Source organism: Chlorocebus sabaeus, chromosome 5 (assembly GCF_047675955.1).
Source record: "Chlorocebus sabaeus isolate Y175 chromosome 5, mChlSab1.0.hap1, whole genome shotgun sequence".
NCBI lineage: Eukaryota > Metazoa > Chordata > Mammalia > Primates > Cercopithecidae > Chlorocebus > Chlorocebus sabaeus.
Window position 1 is genome coordinate 49,911,100 of NC_132908.1, and position 20,841 is coordinate 49,931,940.

The 20,841-nt window shown below is 46.8% G+C and overlaps 1 protein-coding gene across 4 annotated transcripts; it reads right to left on the bottom strand.

The window, feature by feature from the left end:
- Positions 1–1,634: 1,634 nt before the first annotated feature.
- Positions 1,635–20,657, bottom strand: CHD9NB (CHD9 neighbor). 4 transcript variants are annotated; one of them, XM_073015373.1, is made up of 4 exons: positions 12,675–18,850; positions 10,445–11,108; positions 5,997–6,127; positions 4,866–5,896 (listed from the first exon to the last, which is right to left on the bottom strand). In XM_073015373.1, the coding sequence occupies exon 2, from the start codon at positions 11,002–11,004 to the stop codon at positions 10,846–10,848; it is 159 nt and encodes a 52-aa protein (XP_072871474.1). In that variant the 5' UTR covers positions 11,005–11,108; positions 12,675–18,850; the 3' UTR covers positions 4,866–5,896; positions 5,997–6,127; positions 10,445–10,845. The 4 variants fall into 4 exon arrangements, 2 of the variants coding, with proteins under 2 accessions (XP_072871474.1, XP_072871475.1); XR_012092946.1 differs by lacking the exons at positions 4,866–5,896; positions 10,445–11,108; positions 12,675–18,850 and adding exons at positions 1,635–2,247; positions 18,860–20,657; XR_012092945.1 differs by lacking the exons at positions 10,445–11,108; positions 12,675–18,850 and adding an exon at positions 18,860–20,657.
- Between the last annotated feature and the right edge of the window lie 184 nt (positions 20,658–20,841).

The following is a 20,841-nucleotide window of genomic DNA, read 5'->3' on the forward strand; positions in this document are numbered from 1 at the left end:
TCTCCACTGAGTACTTTCCTTTTCCTTAATAAATTGTACTCCAGTCACTTTCCAGTATCTATGCACCTAATTCTTCCTGGATGTGAGACAAGAACTTGGACCCAACTAAGCTAAAGAGCAAAAAGACCGCAACAAATCTAACTTTTAGGGGCCACGACTAATGAATCTAAAGTAGGTTGAGGGAAAATGGCCTTTTTTTCCTTTTCATACCCTATCAAAGAGTCCCAGGGGAGAGACGAGACAGACAACCTGTCTGGGCTGGAAACAATTGGCCATAGGGCCCAGAGATGACCCAGTAGAGTTACCATTTTATGGGAAGAGGCTGCTCTAATTATTCTCCATTCTCCTTCCAGCCCAGCCCTTACATACACTTTACCAGGTAAAGTACATCCTGGCCTGTATCTCTTTATCAAGAACAATGTTCTCAAGGTGAGTTGAGTACATGTATGTGACACAGTCTTATCATAATCAGTGGCTCATGAAAGCCATGGTGTGGAGGGAGTGGGGATATGTCTCCTCTAAATCAAGGGATGAGCTTGCATACCTTTAAGAAGGCTCAAGCATGATTCAGAATCACATCTCAATGGTCAGGTTCTACCACTCCCTAACCCTGAAAATCTATCTGTAATTGTCCAATGAGTTCTTCTTGCCCTCTTCCCAGAAAAGCCAATGCGCTGAGCACAGCAGTTGTTGCAGCAAAGAAAGAAAATAACCATGGGGCAGCCCAGCAAGAGGACAGGAGATATCTTTCAACTTTGCCTCTCTAAGAATTCAGAGGCTAGGGTTTTTCAAGGATACTTTGGTAGACAGGTGGCTAAGGAATGGGGAATGTTGACTGGTTGGGTTGAGAATGAAATCACCAGGGATCAAATCTGTCTTTTTGCATGGAGTCAGTTCCTGGGAGGGAGTCACAGGACCGCTTGAGTCAGTTTCTTGGTATAGGCTACCAGTCTGAGCGGTGCTCAGCTGGTCCATCAGAATGCAAGGTCAGAAAAAGATCTCAAACACCAGTCTTTGGTTTTGCAATAATGATGTTATCTATAGGAGCAATTGGGGAGGTTACAAATCTGGTGACCGCGGGCTATATGGCTCCCAAACCATAATTCTAATCTTGTGGCCAATTTGTTCATTTTATAGAGGCAGTTGTGGTAGCCAAGCAAGGAGGTGGTTAGTTTCAGGGAGGGATTCTTATCATATTCATTTTAAAGTTAAACTATAAACTAAATTACTCCCATAATTAGTGTAGCCTATGCCTCAGGATAAGCAATGACAGTTAGCTTGTGCAGCTAGAAGAAAGATGGAATCAGCTATATTAGAGTTCTCTCACTGCCATAAAGTTTACAAAGGCAGTTTCCCATCTCTCCTCCTGGAATTTGTTGACATCACTCTTTAGATTACTCTCCTCTATGGAAGACTGATGGCATGGTGACTGTTTTAAGTTCCTGGGGATGATGTAACAAAGTACTACAAACTGGATGACAACAGGAATTTATTTTCTCTTAGCTCTAGAGAGTCTGAAATCGAGGTGACAGCAGGGCCATGCTTCTTTTTAAGACTCTAGGAAAAAAATCCTTTCTTGCCTCTTCCAGTTTCTCATGGCCCGTGTGTTAAAGAAAGAATTTTCATGACACTTGTTAAAGATGGTAAGGCAGACTTTATTTGGGGGAACTACTACAATGGGATTTGGACGTAGGGAAGAAAGATTGGACTCAACTCAGGATACAACAAGAAAATGTGGGAATTTACAGCCAAGGAGCAAGTTGGGGATTGGTGAATGGAAAAATCACTGAGAGGAAACATCAGAGATAAAGGGGTAGTCTTTGTAGACTGACTCAGCAGATTCTTGCTGAAGGCAGGCCAGGGTAAGATATTGAGAGAGATATCAAGAATGGGAGATCTTCACTAAACTGATCCAGCTGAGCTAGACTACGCATGCCAGATGCAGAGACCAAAGGTCAGGGCCTTGAGGGCTTAGAGGAGTGTGATCAGAATTAGGTCAAAGGAGTCTTTGTCATAACTGTTCTTTGGCTTGTAGCAGCATAACTCCTGTCTCCGCCTCCATCTTCTCATGGTCGTCTTCATCTATGTCTCTGTGTCCAAATCCCCTCATTTCTCTCATGAAGACACCAGTCAGCCAGGTGTGGTGGCTCATACCCATAATATCAGCATTTTAGGAGGCCAAGGCAGGAGGATCGCTTGACCCCAGGAATTTGAGACCAGCCTGGGCAACATAGTGAGACGCCATCTCTACAAAAAAAATTTAAAAATTAGCCAGGCATGGTGGCACATGCCTGTAGTCTTAGCTACTTGGAAGGCTGAGATGGGAGGATGACTTGTGCCTAGGAGTTTGGGGCTGCAATGAGCCATGATCACACCACTGCACTCCAGCCTGTGTGACAGAGTGAGACCCTATCTAAAAAAAAAAGACACCAGTCATTGGATTTAGGGCTCACTCTAATCCAGCATGACCACATATTAACTTGGTTACATCTTCAAACCCTATTTCCAAATTAGGTCACATTCAAAGGTCCCAGGTAGATAGGAAGTTTGGGAGGAGATTATTGAATGCACTGCTGTGGTTAAAACCCCAGTCTTTAGAGCTCAGATTCCTATTCTACCACTAACTAGCTATGTTAACTTGGGCAATTCATGTAACCTTCATAAATGTGCTGTCTCACCTGTAAGCTATGAATTTTACCTTCCTTGTATAGCTTTTGTGAGGAGAAAATTAGATAACATTTGTGAAGCATCTTTGAGCTCAATGCCTGACACTTGGTGAATGTTCTGTGAGCGGAAACCATTGGTCACCACCTCCCATCAATCCAACCCCCAGTCCATCGCTGGCTCCTTTGCAGCTTATCTACTCCACCTGCCCTTTACATGTTGGTTTTTGCAGAGTTTTGTCCTTGATAGATGCTTTTCTGCTCCAAGCAGTGCCTCCCCTCAGGGTATATGTGTGTGGGGAGAGGATGCAGGCACCTTATCTACTGCATCTGAGGAATGCCAGCCCCTCGAAATTATCAGACCCAGAGGAGCACTGAAGCATGGCGGCAGTCATGCTTCACTCCTGCCTTGAATCAAGTCATCGCCTCTTGAAACCACTTGCTTTGTGGGCTCTAGATTGATGTCAAGCAGCCATAAAATTAACCACACAATGCCATAGGCTGGACACCAAAACTCGTACCCTATAGTTCAACATTTAAAGCTAATCACTAATCAATGTTATTTCGTAAGCCAATGAGAATTCCTGTCAAACAACTTTGTATCCACCCACCCCTTGTTCCCTTTTGCCTTTCGAAACCTGACTGTAACCTAGGCTGAATGGAACACTGCCCAAGGCAACTCGAAAGTGTTTCCCAGGCAGCTGTCCTCATGCTGGCTTCATAAAATTTTTTTTTTTTTTTGGAGAGGGAGTCTTGCTCTGTCACAAGGCTGGAATGCAGTGACACGATCTTGGCTCACTGCAACCTCTGCTTCCTGGGTTCAAGCGATTCTTGTGCCTCAGCCTCCCCAGTAGCTGGGATTACAGGCACGTGCCACCACACCCAGATAATTTTTGTATTTTTAATAGAGACGGGGTTTCCCCACATTGGCCAGGATGGTCTGGATCGCCTGATCTCATGATTCACCCGTCTCAGCCTCCTGAGTGCTGGGAGCCACTGTGAGCCACTGTGCCCGGCCTCAAATGCTTTAAAAATATATTTTGTGCCTCAGCTTCTTCCCTTACAACAAGGGCATTCACTGCCACACTGTGTTCTGATGACTCTGTTGGGAGGAAAATTCTTCCTCTTCCAAATCGGGTCCAGCAGATTGAGGCCTACAAATGTAACTGAGAAAGGACAGATTAACAAGGATTTTTTTCCCACTTGCATATGGGAGCTTCCATAACAGAAAACTCATGGAATAGCCCAAAGGAAAGGTTTGTGTTGTCAATTTAACAAAAGAGAGAGGTTTTTAGGGCTACAATAAGGGAGCACGGAAGGTCCTAGTGGGCTTTTTGTTACTAATAAATGGGCAATCTGTCTTCTTGGCAGCTAAATCTGCAGGAAACTCCCCCAGAGTGGGGTTAATGGAGCTATAATCTTGGGAGGCTCTGCTTTAGTCAGATAAGGGAAGTTCAGATAAGAGTTATTTCTGCACCTTTTGCAGGTCAAATATTTTCACCTTAAAATAACCTTTATAGCAACCCTGGAGGTCCAAAAGGGTTCCCACAACTCCCAAATGAATTCCTCAAGTCTCAGCCTCCAAAGGCAAACTGCCTAGCTCAAGCCCCAGCTGTGTCCTTGAGAACTGAAAGACCTGGTTAACCCCCTATATTAGTCAGGGTCTTCCAGAGAAACAGAACCAACAGAATATATGGAGATACATAAGGGGAGATTTATTATGGGAATTGGTTCACATTATTATGGAGGCCAAGAAGTCCCATGTTATGCCACTGGTATGCTGGAGACCCAGGAAAGCCAGTGGTGTAATTCGGTCTGAGGCTGACAGCATGAGAACCAGAGAGGCCGCTGGTCTAAGTCCTGGAGTTTGAAAACCCAAGAACCAGGAGCTGCAATGTCTGAGGACAACAGAAGATGGATGTCCCAGCTCAAGAAAAGAGAGAGAATTCTCTACCTTGTTGTTCTATTCAGACCTTCAACAGATTAGATTAATGAGGGTGGGTCTTCCTGACACAATCTACTGATTAAAACGCTAATCTCTTCCACAAACACCCTCCCAGGCACATCCAGAAAATAATGTTTTACCAGCTATCTGGGCATCCCTTAGCCAAGTTAAATTGACACATAATTTTTTTTTTTTTTTTTTTTTTTTTTTTTTTTTTTTTTTTTTCTTTGGAGACAAATCCTCACTCTGTCACCCAGGCTGGAAAGCAGTGATGTGATCTAGGCTCACTGCAACCTCTGTCTCCCAGGTTCAAGCCATTCTCCTGCCTCAGCCTCCTGAGTAGTAGCTGGAATTATAGGCACATGCCACCACACCTGGATAATTTTTGTATTTTTAGTAGAGACGACGTTTTGCCATGTTGGCCAGGCTGGTCTCGAACTCCAGACCTCGAGTCATCTGCCCACCTCGGCCTCCCAAAGTGCTGGGATTACAGGCGTGAGCCACCGCGCCCAGCCTTGACACATAAAATTAACCATCACACCCCCTGTACCCTCTGTACTACAATGGGGTTTTGTTGTAGGGGAAAGAGATTGGGCTTAATTCAGAATACAAGGAAATGTGGGAATTTACAGCCAAGGAGCAAGTTGGGATCAGTGAATGGATTAAAACTGCCTATGTTTTAATCTATAAAATGAGCACAGTGTGATGGTGAGGATTAAATGAGTTCTGTATGTATTGCATTTGGAACAATGCTCAGACATGGTAAGAGTGATATAAGTGTTTGCTATCATTATTTATGTTTTGTCCCATGGGCACCTCAAACTCAATCCCTCTAAAACTCAACCCCTAATCTTCCCTTTAAACCTGCCCCTCCTTGTACCCTTTTTTTTTTTTTTTCCTAGGATGCCTTCTAATTGGTATTCATGCTTCTAGCTTTATCCTTCCCAACTCCATCCTCTAAACAGTTACAAGGGTGCTCTACCTAATATACAAATCTACGTTGTTCTGATTTACTCAAATCTCTCTGAAAATGACAGAAACCAAATTTAAACCACTGTAAACAAACAAACAAAACGAGTGAGTTTATTGGCTCATGTGAATCATCTAGGGGAAGAATTATTCTGGCATGGCTGGATCCAGTTGCCCAAACAAGTTGATCAGGATGTCTCTCCTTCTCTCCACTCTGCTCCACTCTGCTTTGTGGCTTCATTCTCAAGCAGGCCCTTCCCAGTTGTTAAGAGTTTCCAGGGCCAGGGAGGCACGGTGGTTCACACCTGTAATCCCAACACTTTGGGAGGCCGAGGCAGGTGGATCATGAGGTCAGGAAATGGAGATCATCCTGCCTAACACGGTGAAACCCCAAACCCCTTCTCTACTAAAAAAATTACCTGGGCGTGGTGGCACACGCCTGTAGTCCCAGCTACTCAGGAGGCTGAGGCAGGAGAATCGCTTGAACCAGGAAGCAGAGGTTGCAGTGAACCGAGATCGCGCCACCGTACTCCAGCCTGAGCGAGAGACTCTGTCTCAAAAAAAAAAAAAAAAAAAAGAGTTTCCAGGGCCAAATCCTACAATTGTATTAATTCCAAAAGAAGGTGAACGTTCCTTTCCTAATTGCTTCAATTAAAAGTTCAAAGACGGCTGGGCGCAGTGGCTCACACCTGTAATCCCAGCACTTTTGGAGGCTGAGGTGGCGGATCACCTGAAGTCACGGGTTCGACAGCAGCCTGGCCAACATGGCAAAACCCCATCTCTACTAAAAATACAAAAATTAGCTGGGCGTGGTGGTGGGCGCCTGTAATTCTAGCTACTTGGGAGGCTGAGGCAGAAGAATCGCTTGAACCTGGGAGGCAGGGGTTACAGTGAGCCAAGATTGTGCCACCGCACTCCAGCCTGGATGACAGAGACTGCATCTCAAAATAAAAAAGTTCAAGGAAGACTCTCAGTGAACTAGTTTGGGTTTGTGCACCCGCCCTTGAACCTATCACTTTGACAGGAGCTATGCAGTGCTCAGGCTGAAGTTTAAGAATGGGATCAGCCCCAGCCAATCATGTAAACAGAGAGGGAGTGAGGAAAGGGTTCCCCAAGAGAAAAAAAGATAAGATTTGTTACTAAAACACAGGATACTAACCAGCCAAAAGCCACTGATGTCCTAGCATCACTCTTCTGCTGAAAGACAAGCCACTGCGCCCATCAAGATAAACTCTCAAGCTCTCAATATAAAATACAAGGCACTTCACGATTTGATCCTTTTTTTTTTTTTTTTTTTGATATGGAGTCTGGCTCTGGCGCCAGGCTAGAGTGCATGGTGCAATCTCAGCTCACTGCAGCCTCCGCCTCCCGGATTCAAGCGATTCTCGTGCCTCAGCCCCCTGAATAGCTGGGATCACAGGCACGCGCCACCACACAGATAATTTTGTGTGTGTGTATTTTTAGTAGAGACGAGGTTTCACCATGTTGGCCAGGATGGTCTCAATCTCCTGACCTCGTGATCCACCCACCTCGGCCTCCCAAAGTGCTGGGATTGCAAGCGTGAGCCACTGCGCCCGGCCCATGATTTGATCCTTTTTGCTTGTCAAACTTTACCTCCCTGTCCCTGTCCCGTGGGCACCTTAGGCTCCTATAACACTGTACATTGTGCCCCATGCAGTTCTTGTATCCAACTCCAGGTCATACATTCCCTTTCTGAAATACCCATCCTCTTTGTCTAATTCCAACTTACTCTTGAAAGCTCTCGGGTCTCACCTAGACTGGAAAGATCTCCCTGGACCACCTTGTTCCAGGAGGTACTCCCACAAAGATGGCACTTTATGAACATTTTATGAACACTGAGGAGTTTGGCATAGAGTAGTTGCCCAGTAAACACTGAATTAATAAATGAATACAGGAATGAATGAATGATGAGTGACAGAGTAGAAACTCAACAAATATTTGTTGAATGAATCAATTGGTTAAAACGAAAAAATGTATTGCCTCATGTAACTAAAAAATCCAGGGTAAGAGTTGAATGTATGAATAAATGGATAGATGAATGGATGGAAAGATGGATGGATGGATGGATGGATGGATGGATGGATGGATGGATGGATAGATGGACGGATGGAACGATGGATGGAAAGATGGAAGGACTGATGAACAGATGGGTGGATGGATGGATGGATAATAGATGGAAGGATGGATGGACAGATGGAAAGAAAGATGGAAGGAGTGATGAACAGATGGGTGGATGGATGGATGCATGGATGACGGATAATGGATGGAAAGATGAATGGATAGATGACTGGATGAAAGGAAGGAAGGGGGGATGGATGGATGATGGATGGAAAGACGGATGGATAGATATATTAACCAATAAACCCTTCCTCTTCCAGCAATTTGGGAAGCTGGCATTTGCAGGCCTGGTTTTCCAGAGGTTAAAGTTATATTTCAGTAGACATAATCCTGACCACTTTTACCAGGCACTTAAGAAATTCTCGAACCTCAAAGGGAGACAGAAGAGTGATCCTAAGCTCCAGTGGATAACTGGAATGTCCTTAAAAGGAAACTGAGTACTTTTTTCTGTTACAGATTAACTTCCCAGTAAATTGCAGCATGCCTGCCACAGCTGGAGGTGGATGAAGAATTCTGTTTTTAAAAGACCTCAGAGAACTTGAATTTAATTAAATGAGCATTTTTACTCCATTCCAAAAGGAAGCAAAACAAACCACCCTGTTTCTGAACTTCGAAGGACCTAAAGCTTCCTACTTTTGATTTGGTAAAAAGCTGAGTGAGTTCTGCCCCTCAGGAGTTAGTGAAATAAGGGCAGCCCCGCCTCAAAGCCTCACCACCAGCTGCGAACTCTTTCCATAGAGTCCTGAGAGTGGACATTGCAAGCAGCTCTCACCAGGCACGATCCTGTTTTGCAAGGTAAATTTCCATTAGGAGGGAGGAGGGAGAAAAACAGAGTTGTCTTAAAAAAAAAAAAAAAAAAAAAATTGAAAGGAGTTCCCAGAGCTTGGCCTATCCCCAGTAAGCTGTGCAAAGAGGCCCCAAACTTCCTGATCCCCAGCTGCAAGCCCAGGCCTGTTTCCTGGCCTGCAGCAAGCTTAGCACCCCTGGGACAGGGCAGGGCTTTGGGCCAGCTGACACGGCCCCCATCTCTCCTGCTCCTCCAGGCTCTGCTGAAGCAAAGGGAAACTCTGTAGTCAATTTCAGGCTGAACTGGCTTTACTTCTTGGGCCTCCTTATTTCTTCCTCACTGCAGTTGCCTTATTGCTCAAAAGAATCTCATTCAGTTTCTCAGGTTTTTATGGCCAAAAGGAAGGTAGCTTACTGCTTCTCTTTCCCTCCCTTCCTCAACCCTCATTCCTCCAACTCCCTTCATTTCTTCCTTTCCTTCTCACCCACCCTCTCCCCTTTTTTCTCTTCCTCCCTCTTCCCTACCCCTTTTCCCCTATCCCTCTCCTTCTCTCCCTTCCTCCCTTCGTCTCCCCTCTCCTTCTCTCCCTTCCTCTGTCTCCCATCTCCTTCTCTCCCTTCCTCCCTCCGTCTCCCATCTCCTTCTCTCCCTTCCTCCCTCCGTCTCCCTTCTCCTTCTCTCCCTCTCCCTTTCTGCGTTTCCCCGCTTTCATCTCCCTACCGCTTCCCTCTCTTTTTCTCCATCTCCCTCTCCTTCCCCTCCTCCCTCTCTTCCTCTTTTCCCTCCTCCTTCTTCTTGCCTTCTGTCCTCCCTCCTCTTCTCCCTCCCTCCTCCTCCCTCTCCCTACCTCTTTCCTCTCTTTCTCCCCTTCCCCCCTCCTCTCCCTCCTCCCTTTCTTCATCTTTCCTCCCTTCTCTCCCTCCCTTCTCCCACTTTCCTCTCTGTCTTTTCTTCCCTCCCCCTACCCCCCACCACAGTAAAAATAAAAAGTCCCTCAATGCATCACCCAACCTGCAGTGGGGCAACTGCAAGCTGACCAGTTACCTACTTCTCAATAGGCAAGTAGGTTCCAGTGAATAAAGAAAAATGGTCCTCACTATGCACAGGCTATAAAGGGACTCGTATTTCAGTTTAAGTAGCACTCTACATGCATTTCCCAAGCCAAACTGCTAGGACTCAACTGTGGGTTCTGCTCCTTCCTGGCTGTCCATACTCAGGCAAGTGACTTTATTTCCTCCATTTCCTCATCTATAAAATGGGGGTGGTGGGATTAAGCTGTCTGTGGAAAGTTCTCAGCATGGCGCCTGGCACAAAGCAACGTCTCCCTCGCCTCTGTTCTCACTCCTGTTCCACAGAATTACACCCACTCTTCTCTGCTGATCCTCTAATCTCACATCCCCAATTCTGTCTTTCAAATGTGTTGTGTCATCGTTTATTTGCAAACATGTCTATTTAATTTCAAATGAAAACGCTTTTGAGTGGAATTAAAAACAAAACACATGCGGGAGAGAAAAGAAAGGCTGACAGACATGTTAGTAAACAGTGAAATATTTTTGAAAGCTGGATACAGATAGCTCAGATGCTCGAGGGTTGAAATGGACAGACTTTGGCTATGAAGAGATATGTGAATGTTAGCAGAGGGACCTTTCTGGGGGATTAAGGAATCAGGAACACAACTCTCTCTTCTTTCCTTCCCACCAGGGCTCCATGCCCCACTTACTGGAGGACCAAGCAAGACCTTGTTGCCTTCGATTTATAGGATCCCAGTGAGATCCTGATATTTTCCATAGATTCTTAACAACATTTCAAGTTAAATATTAAACTATTCATAGACTTAGTGTGGAGTGAGCCAAGTGCAACACGTTGCTGTCAGGGGTGTTGGCTACTCCGCCAGCTGTTGAAAAAAGGAGAAAGAAACAGAGCAAACTGAGATCCACACACCCCACACATTATGACCAAGGCGCCTTCTGAATTCAGGAAAGCCAGGCAGACGGGGATCACTGGATGCTCACAGCTTGGCAGCAGATATTCACTGGAGCCAGAACGGTCTGCTCTGAGGCTTGTCTGCATCCGGAAGTTGCAGGAAAGTTCCACAACGTGTAAAGACTTCTTTTGTCCTCTCTGTGGGAGAGCTGGGGAAATAGGATTCCTTATAGACTTATCCTCCCCTCCCCTCCAAGGAGCAAAGGCTGCTAACAACTTCTGAAGCCTGAATCCTAAAGTTGGAGGCTTTCTCTCTCTCCTCCCAGTGATCGGAGCTTCTCAGGGTTGGGATCGTCTCATGGTTCACCGGCCAAAGGCAGTTCCAGGAAGGTGAGGGTCCGACTCTGGAGAGAGGCATCTCAGCTCTTTGGCTCAGGGGTTGCATCCTTCAGCGGGGCATCCTTGCAGTCTGCTGCCTGGGTGCCGGTCTCCAGACCTGGCTGTCCTCCCTCGCGCTCTTCTCCAGGCTTCTGGGACTCAGCTGCCACCGTGGTGCTCTTGCTGGAGCGGCACCCCATCTCAGAGGGACCCAGAGGATCCAGTGCTCTTGGACGTTCCGGGAGGAGGAAGGTCTGTGCGGCTGATCCTTGGGGGCCAGTGTTAAATAACCGTCCTCGGAGCACTGTTGAAAAGAGCCAGTTCCGTTTCTATGGACACAAGGAGATGCCCCCCTGTGCATAAGGAGCCCCCTGTGGGGTGGGCAGGGCCTGGAGAGCTGCCCTTCCAGCTAACCTGGTCAATTCCAGTCACTGTGCCCCATTCATTCCACCAGAAGAATTCCCATTTGTTTAATCTATAACTTACAAATCACCCCACCACCACTTCCTAGTTACCTGTAAACACCAGCCCCTATCTTCACATGCAAAACAAGTCCTGTCACTATGCAACGGGCTGTGGCCTCCCTCTGTATCTCAGGGCCACGTTCAGTTCCTAGGACTCACCCCCCACTTGGAGACCATCCTTTAACCTAGAATGCCAGCTCCACCCAGTGTTGAGGAAGAGGGAGTCTTAGGACCATGGACTCCTGGGGTTATCCAAATAGGTAAGTCATTAAAATAACTAGCTAATAGATGCTGGGTGCTACTCTGTGCCAAGCACAGTTCACATCCATTATTTGTTTACAACCCTAAGAAGTAGGTGTATTATTTAATCTTCATTTAACACATGGAGACACTGAGGCACAGGGAGGTTGAGTAATTTGTCTGAGGTAGTTCCTAACAGCCAGCAAATAGCAGGGCTGGGATTTGAACCCAAGTCGTCTGCCTTCCAACCTCTTATATTTTCTTTTTTTTGTTTTTTTTTTGTTTTTGAGAAAAGGTCTCACTCTCTTGCCCAGGCTGGAGTGCAGTGGTGCAATTATGGCTCACTGCAGCCTCAACCTAGGCTCAAGTGATCCTCTCAGCTCAGCCTCCCAAGTAGCAGGGACTATAGGTGCACGCCACCATGCCCAGCTAAGTTTTGTTTGTTTTGTTTTTTGGTAGAGGTGCTGGGGATTGGAGGGTGGTGGGGTTCTCACTTTGTTGCTCAGGCTGATCTCGAACTCCTGGGTTCAAGTGATCTGCCTGCTCAGCTTCCCAAAGTGTTGCGATTACAGGTGTAAGCCACCCACTCTGTTTATCACTATGCTAATCTTATCTATTTTAAAGACCCCATCAGGCTATCTTCACACACCACAACAGATGTTATCCACTTCATAAGCTGTTATTGTGCTTTTAATCTGGGACACACGGGTAAAGGTTTTCGCAGCTGTGAGCGATCTCTGATGTGAATACTTCCTGAGTGAAGCCTCATGTTCCATGGAACTGGAGTTGGGAACTCCTGTGCTCTATAGTTGACCCTATGTTATAGTCTGATCACCTGGCATTCCTTTTCCTGACTCTAGTAGGGGACTGATAATCCTGACCCAGCTCCTAGGAAGCTAGATGGAGGGTCAGGCAGGACTGTGAAGTGGCTTTTCAGAGAAGTACATTTACAATGATTCTTTGTGTATGCACACAGCAGTCAAAGGTGACATTGACTCAGATTCACTTGTGGAGGGCAGGTGCACACCAGCCTCGGACACTTCACACAGACCTTCTTGGTTACTCCTCACAATCACACGGTCCTCCAAGGAAGTATTATTAACCCCACTTTAGAGTTCAAATCACTGAGTCCAGAGTGGTTTGGTCGGTTACCCGGGGTCACAAACCTGGTAAGCAGCCAGCTCAAGATGCAAGCGCAGGTCCTGCTGTCTCCAGAGCCTGTGATCTTCCCACTCCAGTCCCCTTTCTGCCCCTGCCTCTGGTTGGTGCCATTCCTCCTCTCTGGGCCTGGGAATTCAGTGATCTGCAAGAATGCTGCAAAACTCCCCTATAAATCAGCTTTCTTTGAACAAGCTTCTTGCCAACAGGGCCTGGCAGAGTGACAATCCAGAAGACATTATGATGCTATTTACCTCTCCCACATAAATGCCAAAGTACACTTTGGGGCTGTCAGGGTGGAAGAGGGAGGTTTCATTTACCTTCCAATTAAGATGCCCCGTTTGAGGCAAACACTCATTTGGATATTGGGATCCAGGGCCAACAATCCTCTTGTGGAGCCTCCAAATTAATCATGCTTAACCCAAGTCAGCCCAAGAGACAGGCAACAGGAGCACCCAGGGGCCAGGTGAGAAACCCTAGGATTGTGTGTGGACCAGTTTAGAGGCAAGGTCCATGGGATTAGATGCGGGAGTCTTTAAAAAATGAATGTGGTAAGAAACCTTGGCTTGCAGCTGGGCATGGTGGCTTATGCCTGTGATCCTAGCACTTTAGGAGGCCGAGGTGGGTGGATCACTCGAACCCAGGAGCTCAAGACCAGCCTGGCAACATGGTAAAACTCCATCTCTACCAAAAAAAAAAAAATACAAAAATTAGATAAGCATGGTGGGGCATGCCTGTAGTCCCAGCTACTTGGGAGGCGGAGGAGGGAGCATGGTTTGGACCCAGGAGATGGAGGTTTCAGTGAGCCAAGATTGTGTCAATGCCCTCCAGCCTAGTAAACAGAGCTAGACTCTGCCTTAATTTAAAAATCTTTAAAAAGAATCCTTGTCTTGCCTGTGACCACCTCTCCCTGACACACCCTGGATGAGTTGTATAATCTGTGAGACCAAGTGCAAAATAAAAATGTGGACTCCTTGTTCGAAATGATTGAGAATTTCAAGACAGTGACAACAGAACTTTAAATGAAGCACAAGGCCCACGAATCCAGCCCTGTCCACACCCAACCTCTTCCTCAACTCCCAAAAATGGATTCACCTCGAATGAGGACTGTGATTTGCCAGATCTGCTGTCTGGCTCAGCTCAGGGTACACAGCCCTAGGAATAGAATGTGACCAGAAGAAAGGTAAGAACAGAGAAATGAGGTATGGGCAACCCAAAGATGGATGGGACCTCAGTAGATCATATTTTAAATATTTTCAGCTTTAAACTGCTTCCTTAGACATTACTACCTACAAAACATAGCACACATGCACACACACACACACACACACACACACACACACAGATCCACATTAAAAACACAAAAACTTCTTGGAAAACATACTGACCATGTCATATGTTGGCAAGGTTGTGGAGCAACTGGAACTCTCATATATTGCCAGTGGGAACCATGATATGGTGCAGCCCCTACAGAAAACAGCTGGGCAGTTCCTTAAGAAGTATACATTTACCATAGGGCATTTACCTGTATTAGTGAGCCCTGGATGCCATAAGAAAATACCACAGACTGGGTGGCTTACACAAGACATCTATTTCCTCACAGTTTTGGAGGCTAGAAGTTCATGAGCAAGCTGCCTGCAAAGTTCAGGTTCTGGTAAGGGCTCCCTTCCTGGCTTGTAGACGGCCCGCTTCTCACTGTATCCTCACGTGACCTTTCCTCAGTACCGAGAGCTCTGATATCCTTTCCTCCTCTTATAAGGATACCAGTTCTATCAGATTTCTGGCCCATCCTTATGATGTCATTTAATCTTAATTGCCTCCATAAAGTCCCTTTGTGTATGCACACAGCAGTCAAAGGTGACATTGACTCCAAATACAGTCCCTATCTCCAAATACAGTCACATTGGAGTTCAGGGTTTCAACATATAAATTTGGAGGTAAGGCCGGGTGTGGTGGCTCACACTTGTAATCCCAGCAGTTTGGGAGGCTGAGGTGGGTGGATCACTTGAGGTCAGAGTTCAAGACCAGTCTGGTCAACATGGTGAAACCCCATCTCTACTAAAAATACACAAATTAGCCAGGTGTGGTGGTGTGCACCCATAGTCCTGACTACTCGGGAGGCGGAAGTGGGAGGATCACTTGAGCCTGGGGAGTTCAGGCTGTAGTGAGCTATGATTGTGCCATGGCACTCCAGCCTGGGTGACAGAGAGACACTGTCAAAAAAGAAAGAAGGAAAGGAAGGGAGGGAGCGAGGGAGGGAAGGGAGGGAGGAAGGGAGGGAAGGAGGGAGGGAGGAAGAAAAGAAAGAAAATCAGATTTACTGTTTATTAAGAAAATTTGGGCTGGGTGCAGTGGCTCATGCCTGTAATCTCAGCACTGTGGGAGGCTGAGGCAGGCGAGTCACTTGAACCCAGGGGTTTGAGACCAGCCTGGGCAAAATGATGAAACCCCATCTCTACAAAAAACATACAAAAATTAGCTGGGTGTGGTGGCATGTGCTTGCAGTCCCAGTTACTCCAGAGGCTGAAGTGGGAGATCACTGAAATCTGGGAGGTGGAAGAGGTAGAGATTGCAGCATGCCAAGATTGTGCCACTGCACTCCAGCCTAGGCTACAGAGTGAGACCCTCTCTCTAAAACAAAAAAGGGAAGAAAAGAAAATAAAAACGTTTAAAGATCAAACAACAAAAATAAATAAAAACCATTTGCCAGGAGCCTAGGGGGCTTATTTGCCATCTGGTCCTAGTACTTGAGATCATTTAAAATTCTCGCTCTCCTGCTTCTCACTCACTTACTCAAACAAACAAAAAACACTTGCCACTCATTTAGCTCAACAGCTCTTTATTGAACCACAAGGTACAAAGTTCCATTTTGGGTGCTGTGCAGTTTACAGAAACTTAAATCGCAATTAAGGAGGCCTGAGCCTGGAGGCCAAGAGGGCCTGTGTGCACAGGGTCACCTAACAGCTATGACTGTAGGTCAGGAGAGTGGTCAACCCAAGGCACCCTGCAGAAGGGGAACTGGGGACATAAGCACCCAACCTCACTATCCTCCCTGCCTCTGGTCTTTGCCAGGTATACCACTGGCCAAACCCAGCTTGAAACTAGTAGGCATATAAGCCTTTGGTGGTGCCCATTTAAGTCAAACACACAGAGCCAGATGGAGGGTGGATACAAGACAGGTAGCACCACCCACATGGATCTGACTCTTGGTTTTTTGTTATTTATTTATTTGTATTATTTTTTAATAGAGATGGGGGTCGCATTATGTTACCCAGGCTGCTCTCGAACTCCTGGGCTCCAGAGATCTTCCTGCCTCAGCCTCCCAAAGTGCTGGGATTACGGGCATGAGCCACTGTGCCCGGCCAGTTTGTTTTTAGAAATCAGGTCTCACTCTGTTGCCAGGATGGAGTGCAGTGGAGGGATCAGGCATGGCTCACTGCAGCCTCGACCTTCTGGGCTCAAGCCATCCTCCTGCCTCAGCCTCCTCAGTGGCTAGAACTACAGGTGTGCGCTGCCACACCCAGCTATTGTGTGTGTGTGTGTGTGTGTGTGTAGACAGGGGTCTCACTTTGTTTCCTAGGCTGGTCTTGAACTCCTAGCATCAAGTGATCCTCCTGCCTCGGTCTCCCAAAGTGTTGGGATTACAGACATGAGCCACCATACCTGGAGCATCTTACTCCTGATTAAGGGGCATAGAATCTGCTGGATGAGGCCACATTCTTGCAGCAAATTATACTATTTAGCAGCATCAATAAGTCCTTTAATATGGAGGATGTCACACTGGAAATAGGGGACAGGGGAGGGCTTCCTAGAGCAGGCCACATTTGAGCTGGACCCAGAAGGATGCACAGAATATCAGCTAGTAAAAGAGGGAAGGACACAGTGACCAACATGAGCAAATATAAAATCCCTTCCTAAGAGCACAATTTAATTCTCTGGTCTTTGATGGGAAGGCAAGTAGTTGTCATGGTTAAAAGCAGTTTCAGCATGAGAGGAACTTGGGTTTGAATACCACCTCTCCAGTGTACATGCTATATGGCCTTCAGCAAGTTGCTTAACATTTTTTACTCTGTTTCCTTATCTGTAAGATGTAATTAATAATAACTGCTTCCTGGGGCCAGGCACAGTGGCTCACGTCTGTAATCCCAGCACTTTCAGAGGCCGAGGTGGGCGGTTCACTTGAGGTCAGGAGTTCGAGACCAGCCTGGCCAACATGATGAATCCCTGTCTCTACTAAAAATACAAAAATTAGCCAGGCGTGGTGGTAGGCATCTGTAGTCCCAGCTACTCGGGAGGCTGAGGCAGGAGAATCGCTTGAACTGGGAGGCGGAGGTTGCAGTGAGCTGATATTGCTCCACCCTACTCCAGCCTGGGCAACAGAGCGAGACTCTGTCTCAAAATAATAATAATAACTGCTTCCTGGGCTGTGCATGGTGGCTCACACCTGGAATCCCAGCACTTTGGGAGGCCAAAGTTGGTGGATGGCTTGAGCTCAGGAGTTTGAGACCAGCCCGAGCAACATGGTGAGATCCTTTCTCTACCAAAAATATAAAAAATTAGCCAGGCATGATGGCACACACCTGTGGTCCCACCTACTTGGGAGACTGAGGTGGGAGAATCACTTGAGCCTGGGAGGTGGAGGTTGCAGTGAGCCAAGGTCACACCATTGCACTCCAACGTGAGTGACAGAATGAGACCCCATATCAAAATAAAATAAAATAAAATAAAATAAATACAATTAAAATAATTGCTTCCTGGGATTTTTGGAAAGAGTCAATGAGACAGAATCAGTTCATCTGCTATTATACTTCCTAACACCTGGGAGGGTTTGCAGGTACAATCCAGAACCAGAACGTGACCTGTCTTATTCCCATCAATCATAGACACCCTGTGACCTCAAGAGTTAAGTTGCCAGTCAGTCCACAAGCCAGCCTCACAAGACCAAGTGTCCTTTCCTTTCCCCTTGGCCTCTTTGGTATTTCTGCCTCTTTCCTTCTCTACACCTCCTGCTGGGGTCCCGACACCATCTTGCCCATGACTCCAGTGCCACCATTTCTAGCTCCATCCACTTTAGACCACAGAGGATCCTCGCCCTCTTTAATGGAGACTGACTCTAGAAGATAAATATGCCCTTTCTTACTAAAAAGTAGGTCACATCTCATAACATAATTTTATGAATTTATTTTAAAAAACAAAAATAAACAAAATTCTCCCTTTGAAGAAACGTGTGAACAGAACAAGAAAGCAAAAGGGATAAAAATGAGTACCTTGCCTATCCTGTTCCATATATAAAGCACAGCGTCCAGCACGTAGTAGGTGCTTAGTAAACAGCACTGAGGTGTTCAGGGCATGTGCTTTGGAATAAGATAATCCAGATTCACATTCTGGGTACATTACTTGCTAACTCCTCTACCTAAGTGCAATTAAACATTACAGGTCTCAGTTTCTTCGCTGAGAAAATGGGGAGAGTAACAGTGCCTACTTTGTAGGATTGCTGTTGAGGATTAAATTGTCAATCTAAAATCCTTAGTGCGTAAGCCATGTATGGCAGCTTGAGTCTATAATCCCAGCTACTTAGGAGGTTGGAGTGGGAGAAATGCTTGAGGCCAGGAGTTCTAGACCAGCCTGAGCAACATTAAAAAAATAATAAATAAACCCCATCTCTTAAAAAAAAAAGAAATAAAAATTTAAAAATTAGCCAGGAATGGTGACATGCCTGTAGTTCCAGCTACTTGGGAGTCTGAGGTGGGAGGATCCCTTGAGCTCAAGAGTTTGTGGCTGCCGTGAACAATGATCGCCTGGGTTACAGAACAAGACCCCATCTCTTAAAGAAAACTCTTAGTGTCTAACATGTTATGAATATTTTATTATTATTTACATACTTCAGCCTACCAAAACTCCTGTTTTCCATGGAGAAAGCAGACCTGTTAATAACTCTGCAGTTTCCAAAAACACTGTGATGAGCAGAATGAGAAAAATGCCATGAGAACTCAGAGGAGAAAGTCACTAGGAAGACTAATCTCATCAGGTGATGACAGAATCCGGAGGTTGTAATCTAGGACTTTGCCCAGGCATGCTTTGGGGCACAGTGATGGGGAGAGAGCTGTTGCAAAGATGGGGCAAGAGTGGTCAGGACATGACTCAGACACTTTAAAGTGAAAGAAGGGGAAATTGTCTGCCAGCTGGTACTTACCTTGGGCTGTCAGCGCTCCTCTGACTGATTCACCTTCACCACGGCACCAGCCTGCAGTGGAGTAGCTGGGGCTGGTTCCTATTACTGACACCTACCACCCCTTGCCCTTCCAGGTATTGCCCACAGATGATACCTCCTCCTCCTGCTCCTCCTCCTCTTCTTCCCCTGCTCCTGCTTCTCCTCTTCTTCCTCCTGCGCCTTCTCTTCCTCCTCCTCCTCCTGCTCTCCTGCTCCTCCTCCTCCACCTGCTCCTCCTCCACCTGCTCCTCCTCCTCCTGCTCTCCTGCTCCTCCTGCTCTCCTGCTCCTCCTGCTCCTCCTCCTCCACCTGCTCCTCCTCCTCCTGCACTTGCTCCTCCTCCTGCTCCTCCTCCACCTCTTCCTCCTCCTCCTGCTCCTGCTTTTCTTCCTCCTCCTCCTGCTTCTCCTCCTCCTCCTGCTCCTCTTCCTCCTGCTCCTAGTCCTCCTCTTTTCTCCTGCTCTTCCTCCTCCTGCTCCTCCTCCTCTGCCCTTGATATTCACTTTGACCAGATTACACCAGGACAGAGAGTCCAAAGGTTAAATAGGCGCACGTGTGCGCACACACTCACACACACACACACACACACACACACACACACAGGGCTAGAACAATGACAGAGCGTCCTGAGGGAGCAGAGTGGGGGCCGGGAGGAAGGGGAGAAGAGGATTGCAGGAGTCACTTTCACAAATCACCTCAAATTTCCGCTGAAGGCATTATCCCCAAATGTTGCCACACAGAGAAACTGCCAGGATTAAAAGAAAACGTGAAGACGTTCCCATAGAACTCTGCAACGCTTGTATCCACCACCAGGCCTGTCTGCCCTTGGCGCCCTAAACATAGATTTATTTATTTATTTATTTGAGGCAGGGTCTCACTCTGTCACCCAGGCTGGAGTGCAGTGGTGTGATCTCGGCTCACTGCAACCTCCTTCCGGGTTCAAGGGATTCTCCCACCCCAGCCTCGGAGCAGTTGGGATTACAGGCGCCTGCCACCACGCCTGGCTAATTTTTGTATTTTTTGTAGAGATGGGGTTTTGCCATGTTGGCTAGGCTGGTCTCAAACTCCTGACCTCAAGTGATCCTCTTGCCTCAGCCTTCCAAAGTGCTGGGATTACGGTGCCCGGCCCTAAATATAGATATTTTTAATAAATCCTATACTTACCCACAACGAGCTCAGTTGCTTTGCATTAGATCATTGTGTGTGCTAAAAGTATTCGTGTGTTACATTAAATGTGAATTCAATAAGAGCAGAGAGTTTTGTATTTTGTTCTTCATTGTATCCCTTGATTGTAGAAAAGTGGCACATAGTAGGTGCTCAGGTTAATCGTTGTTAAATGAAGAAATAAATGAAATATAAACATATTAAATGGTCTACGTTATTTGTAAGCGTTTTGGCATGTCTTCATTTAAAGAATACCAGGCAGCTGGGAGCCATAGTTTACACCGGTAATTCCAGTGCTTTGGGAGGCTGCAGGCGAGAGGATCGCTTGAGGCCAAGAGTCAAGAGCAGCCAGGGCAACATAAAGAGACCTCGTCCCTACAAAACAAACAAAACAAAAACAATTCCCTTAAGCCGCCCCTTCCCCTTCCACTGCTCAGGGAAGGCCTTCCAGCAGAGCAGAGCACGAGGTCGCTGGCACACACCCATCCTCCACCAGCCCTGGCCTCTGTAGAGCAAGTCAGCAGAGCAGGCTGTTTCTCTCATTCAGGGACGGTTTAGGGGGTGGCAGGAAGAAAGGGCTGCTGATAGGCGAAGGGTCTCCCTGGGTTTGAGAGAACCCCCGCCTCGGATAGTCCCAGCACATTTAAACGAGAAGCGGTGCCAAAGTGGGGTGCACTGAAAGCTGCTGGATGAAGGGAAAGATCCCTGAGCCCAGCACGGAAAACCGGAGGATGGATACCAGGCCGAGGGCTAGGGCCTGGCCGTCCCTCCGTGCCCCAAGAGAAAGTTCACCAAGTTCA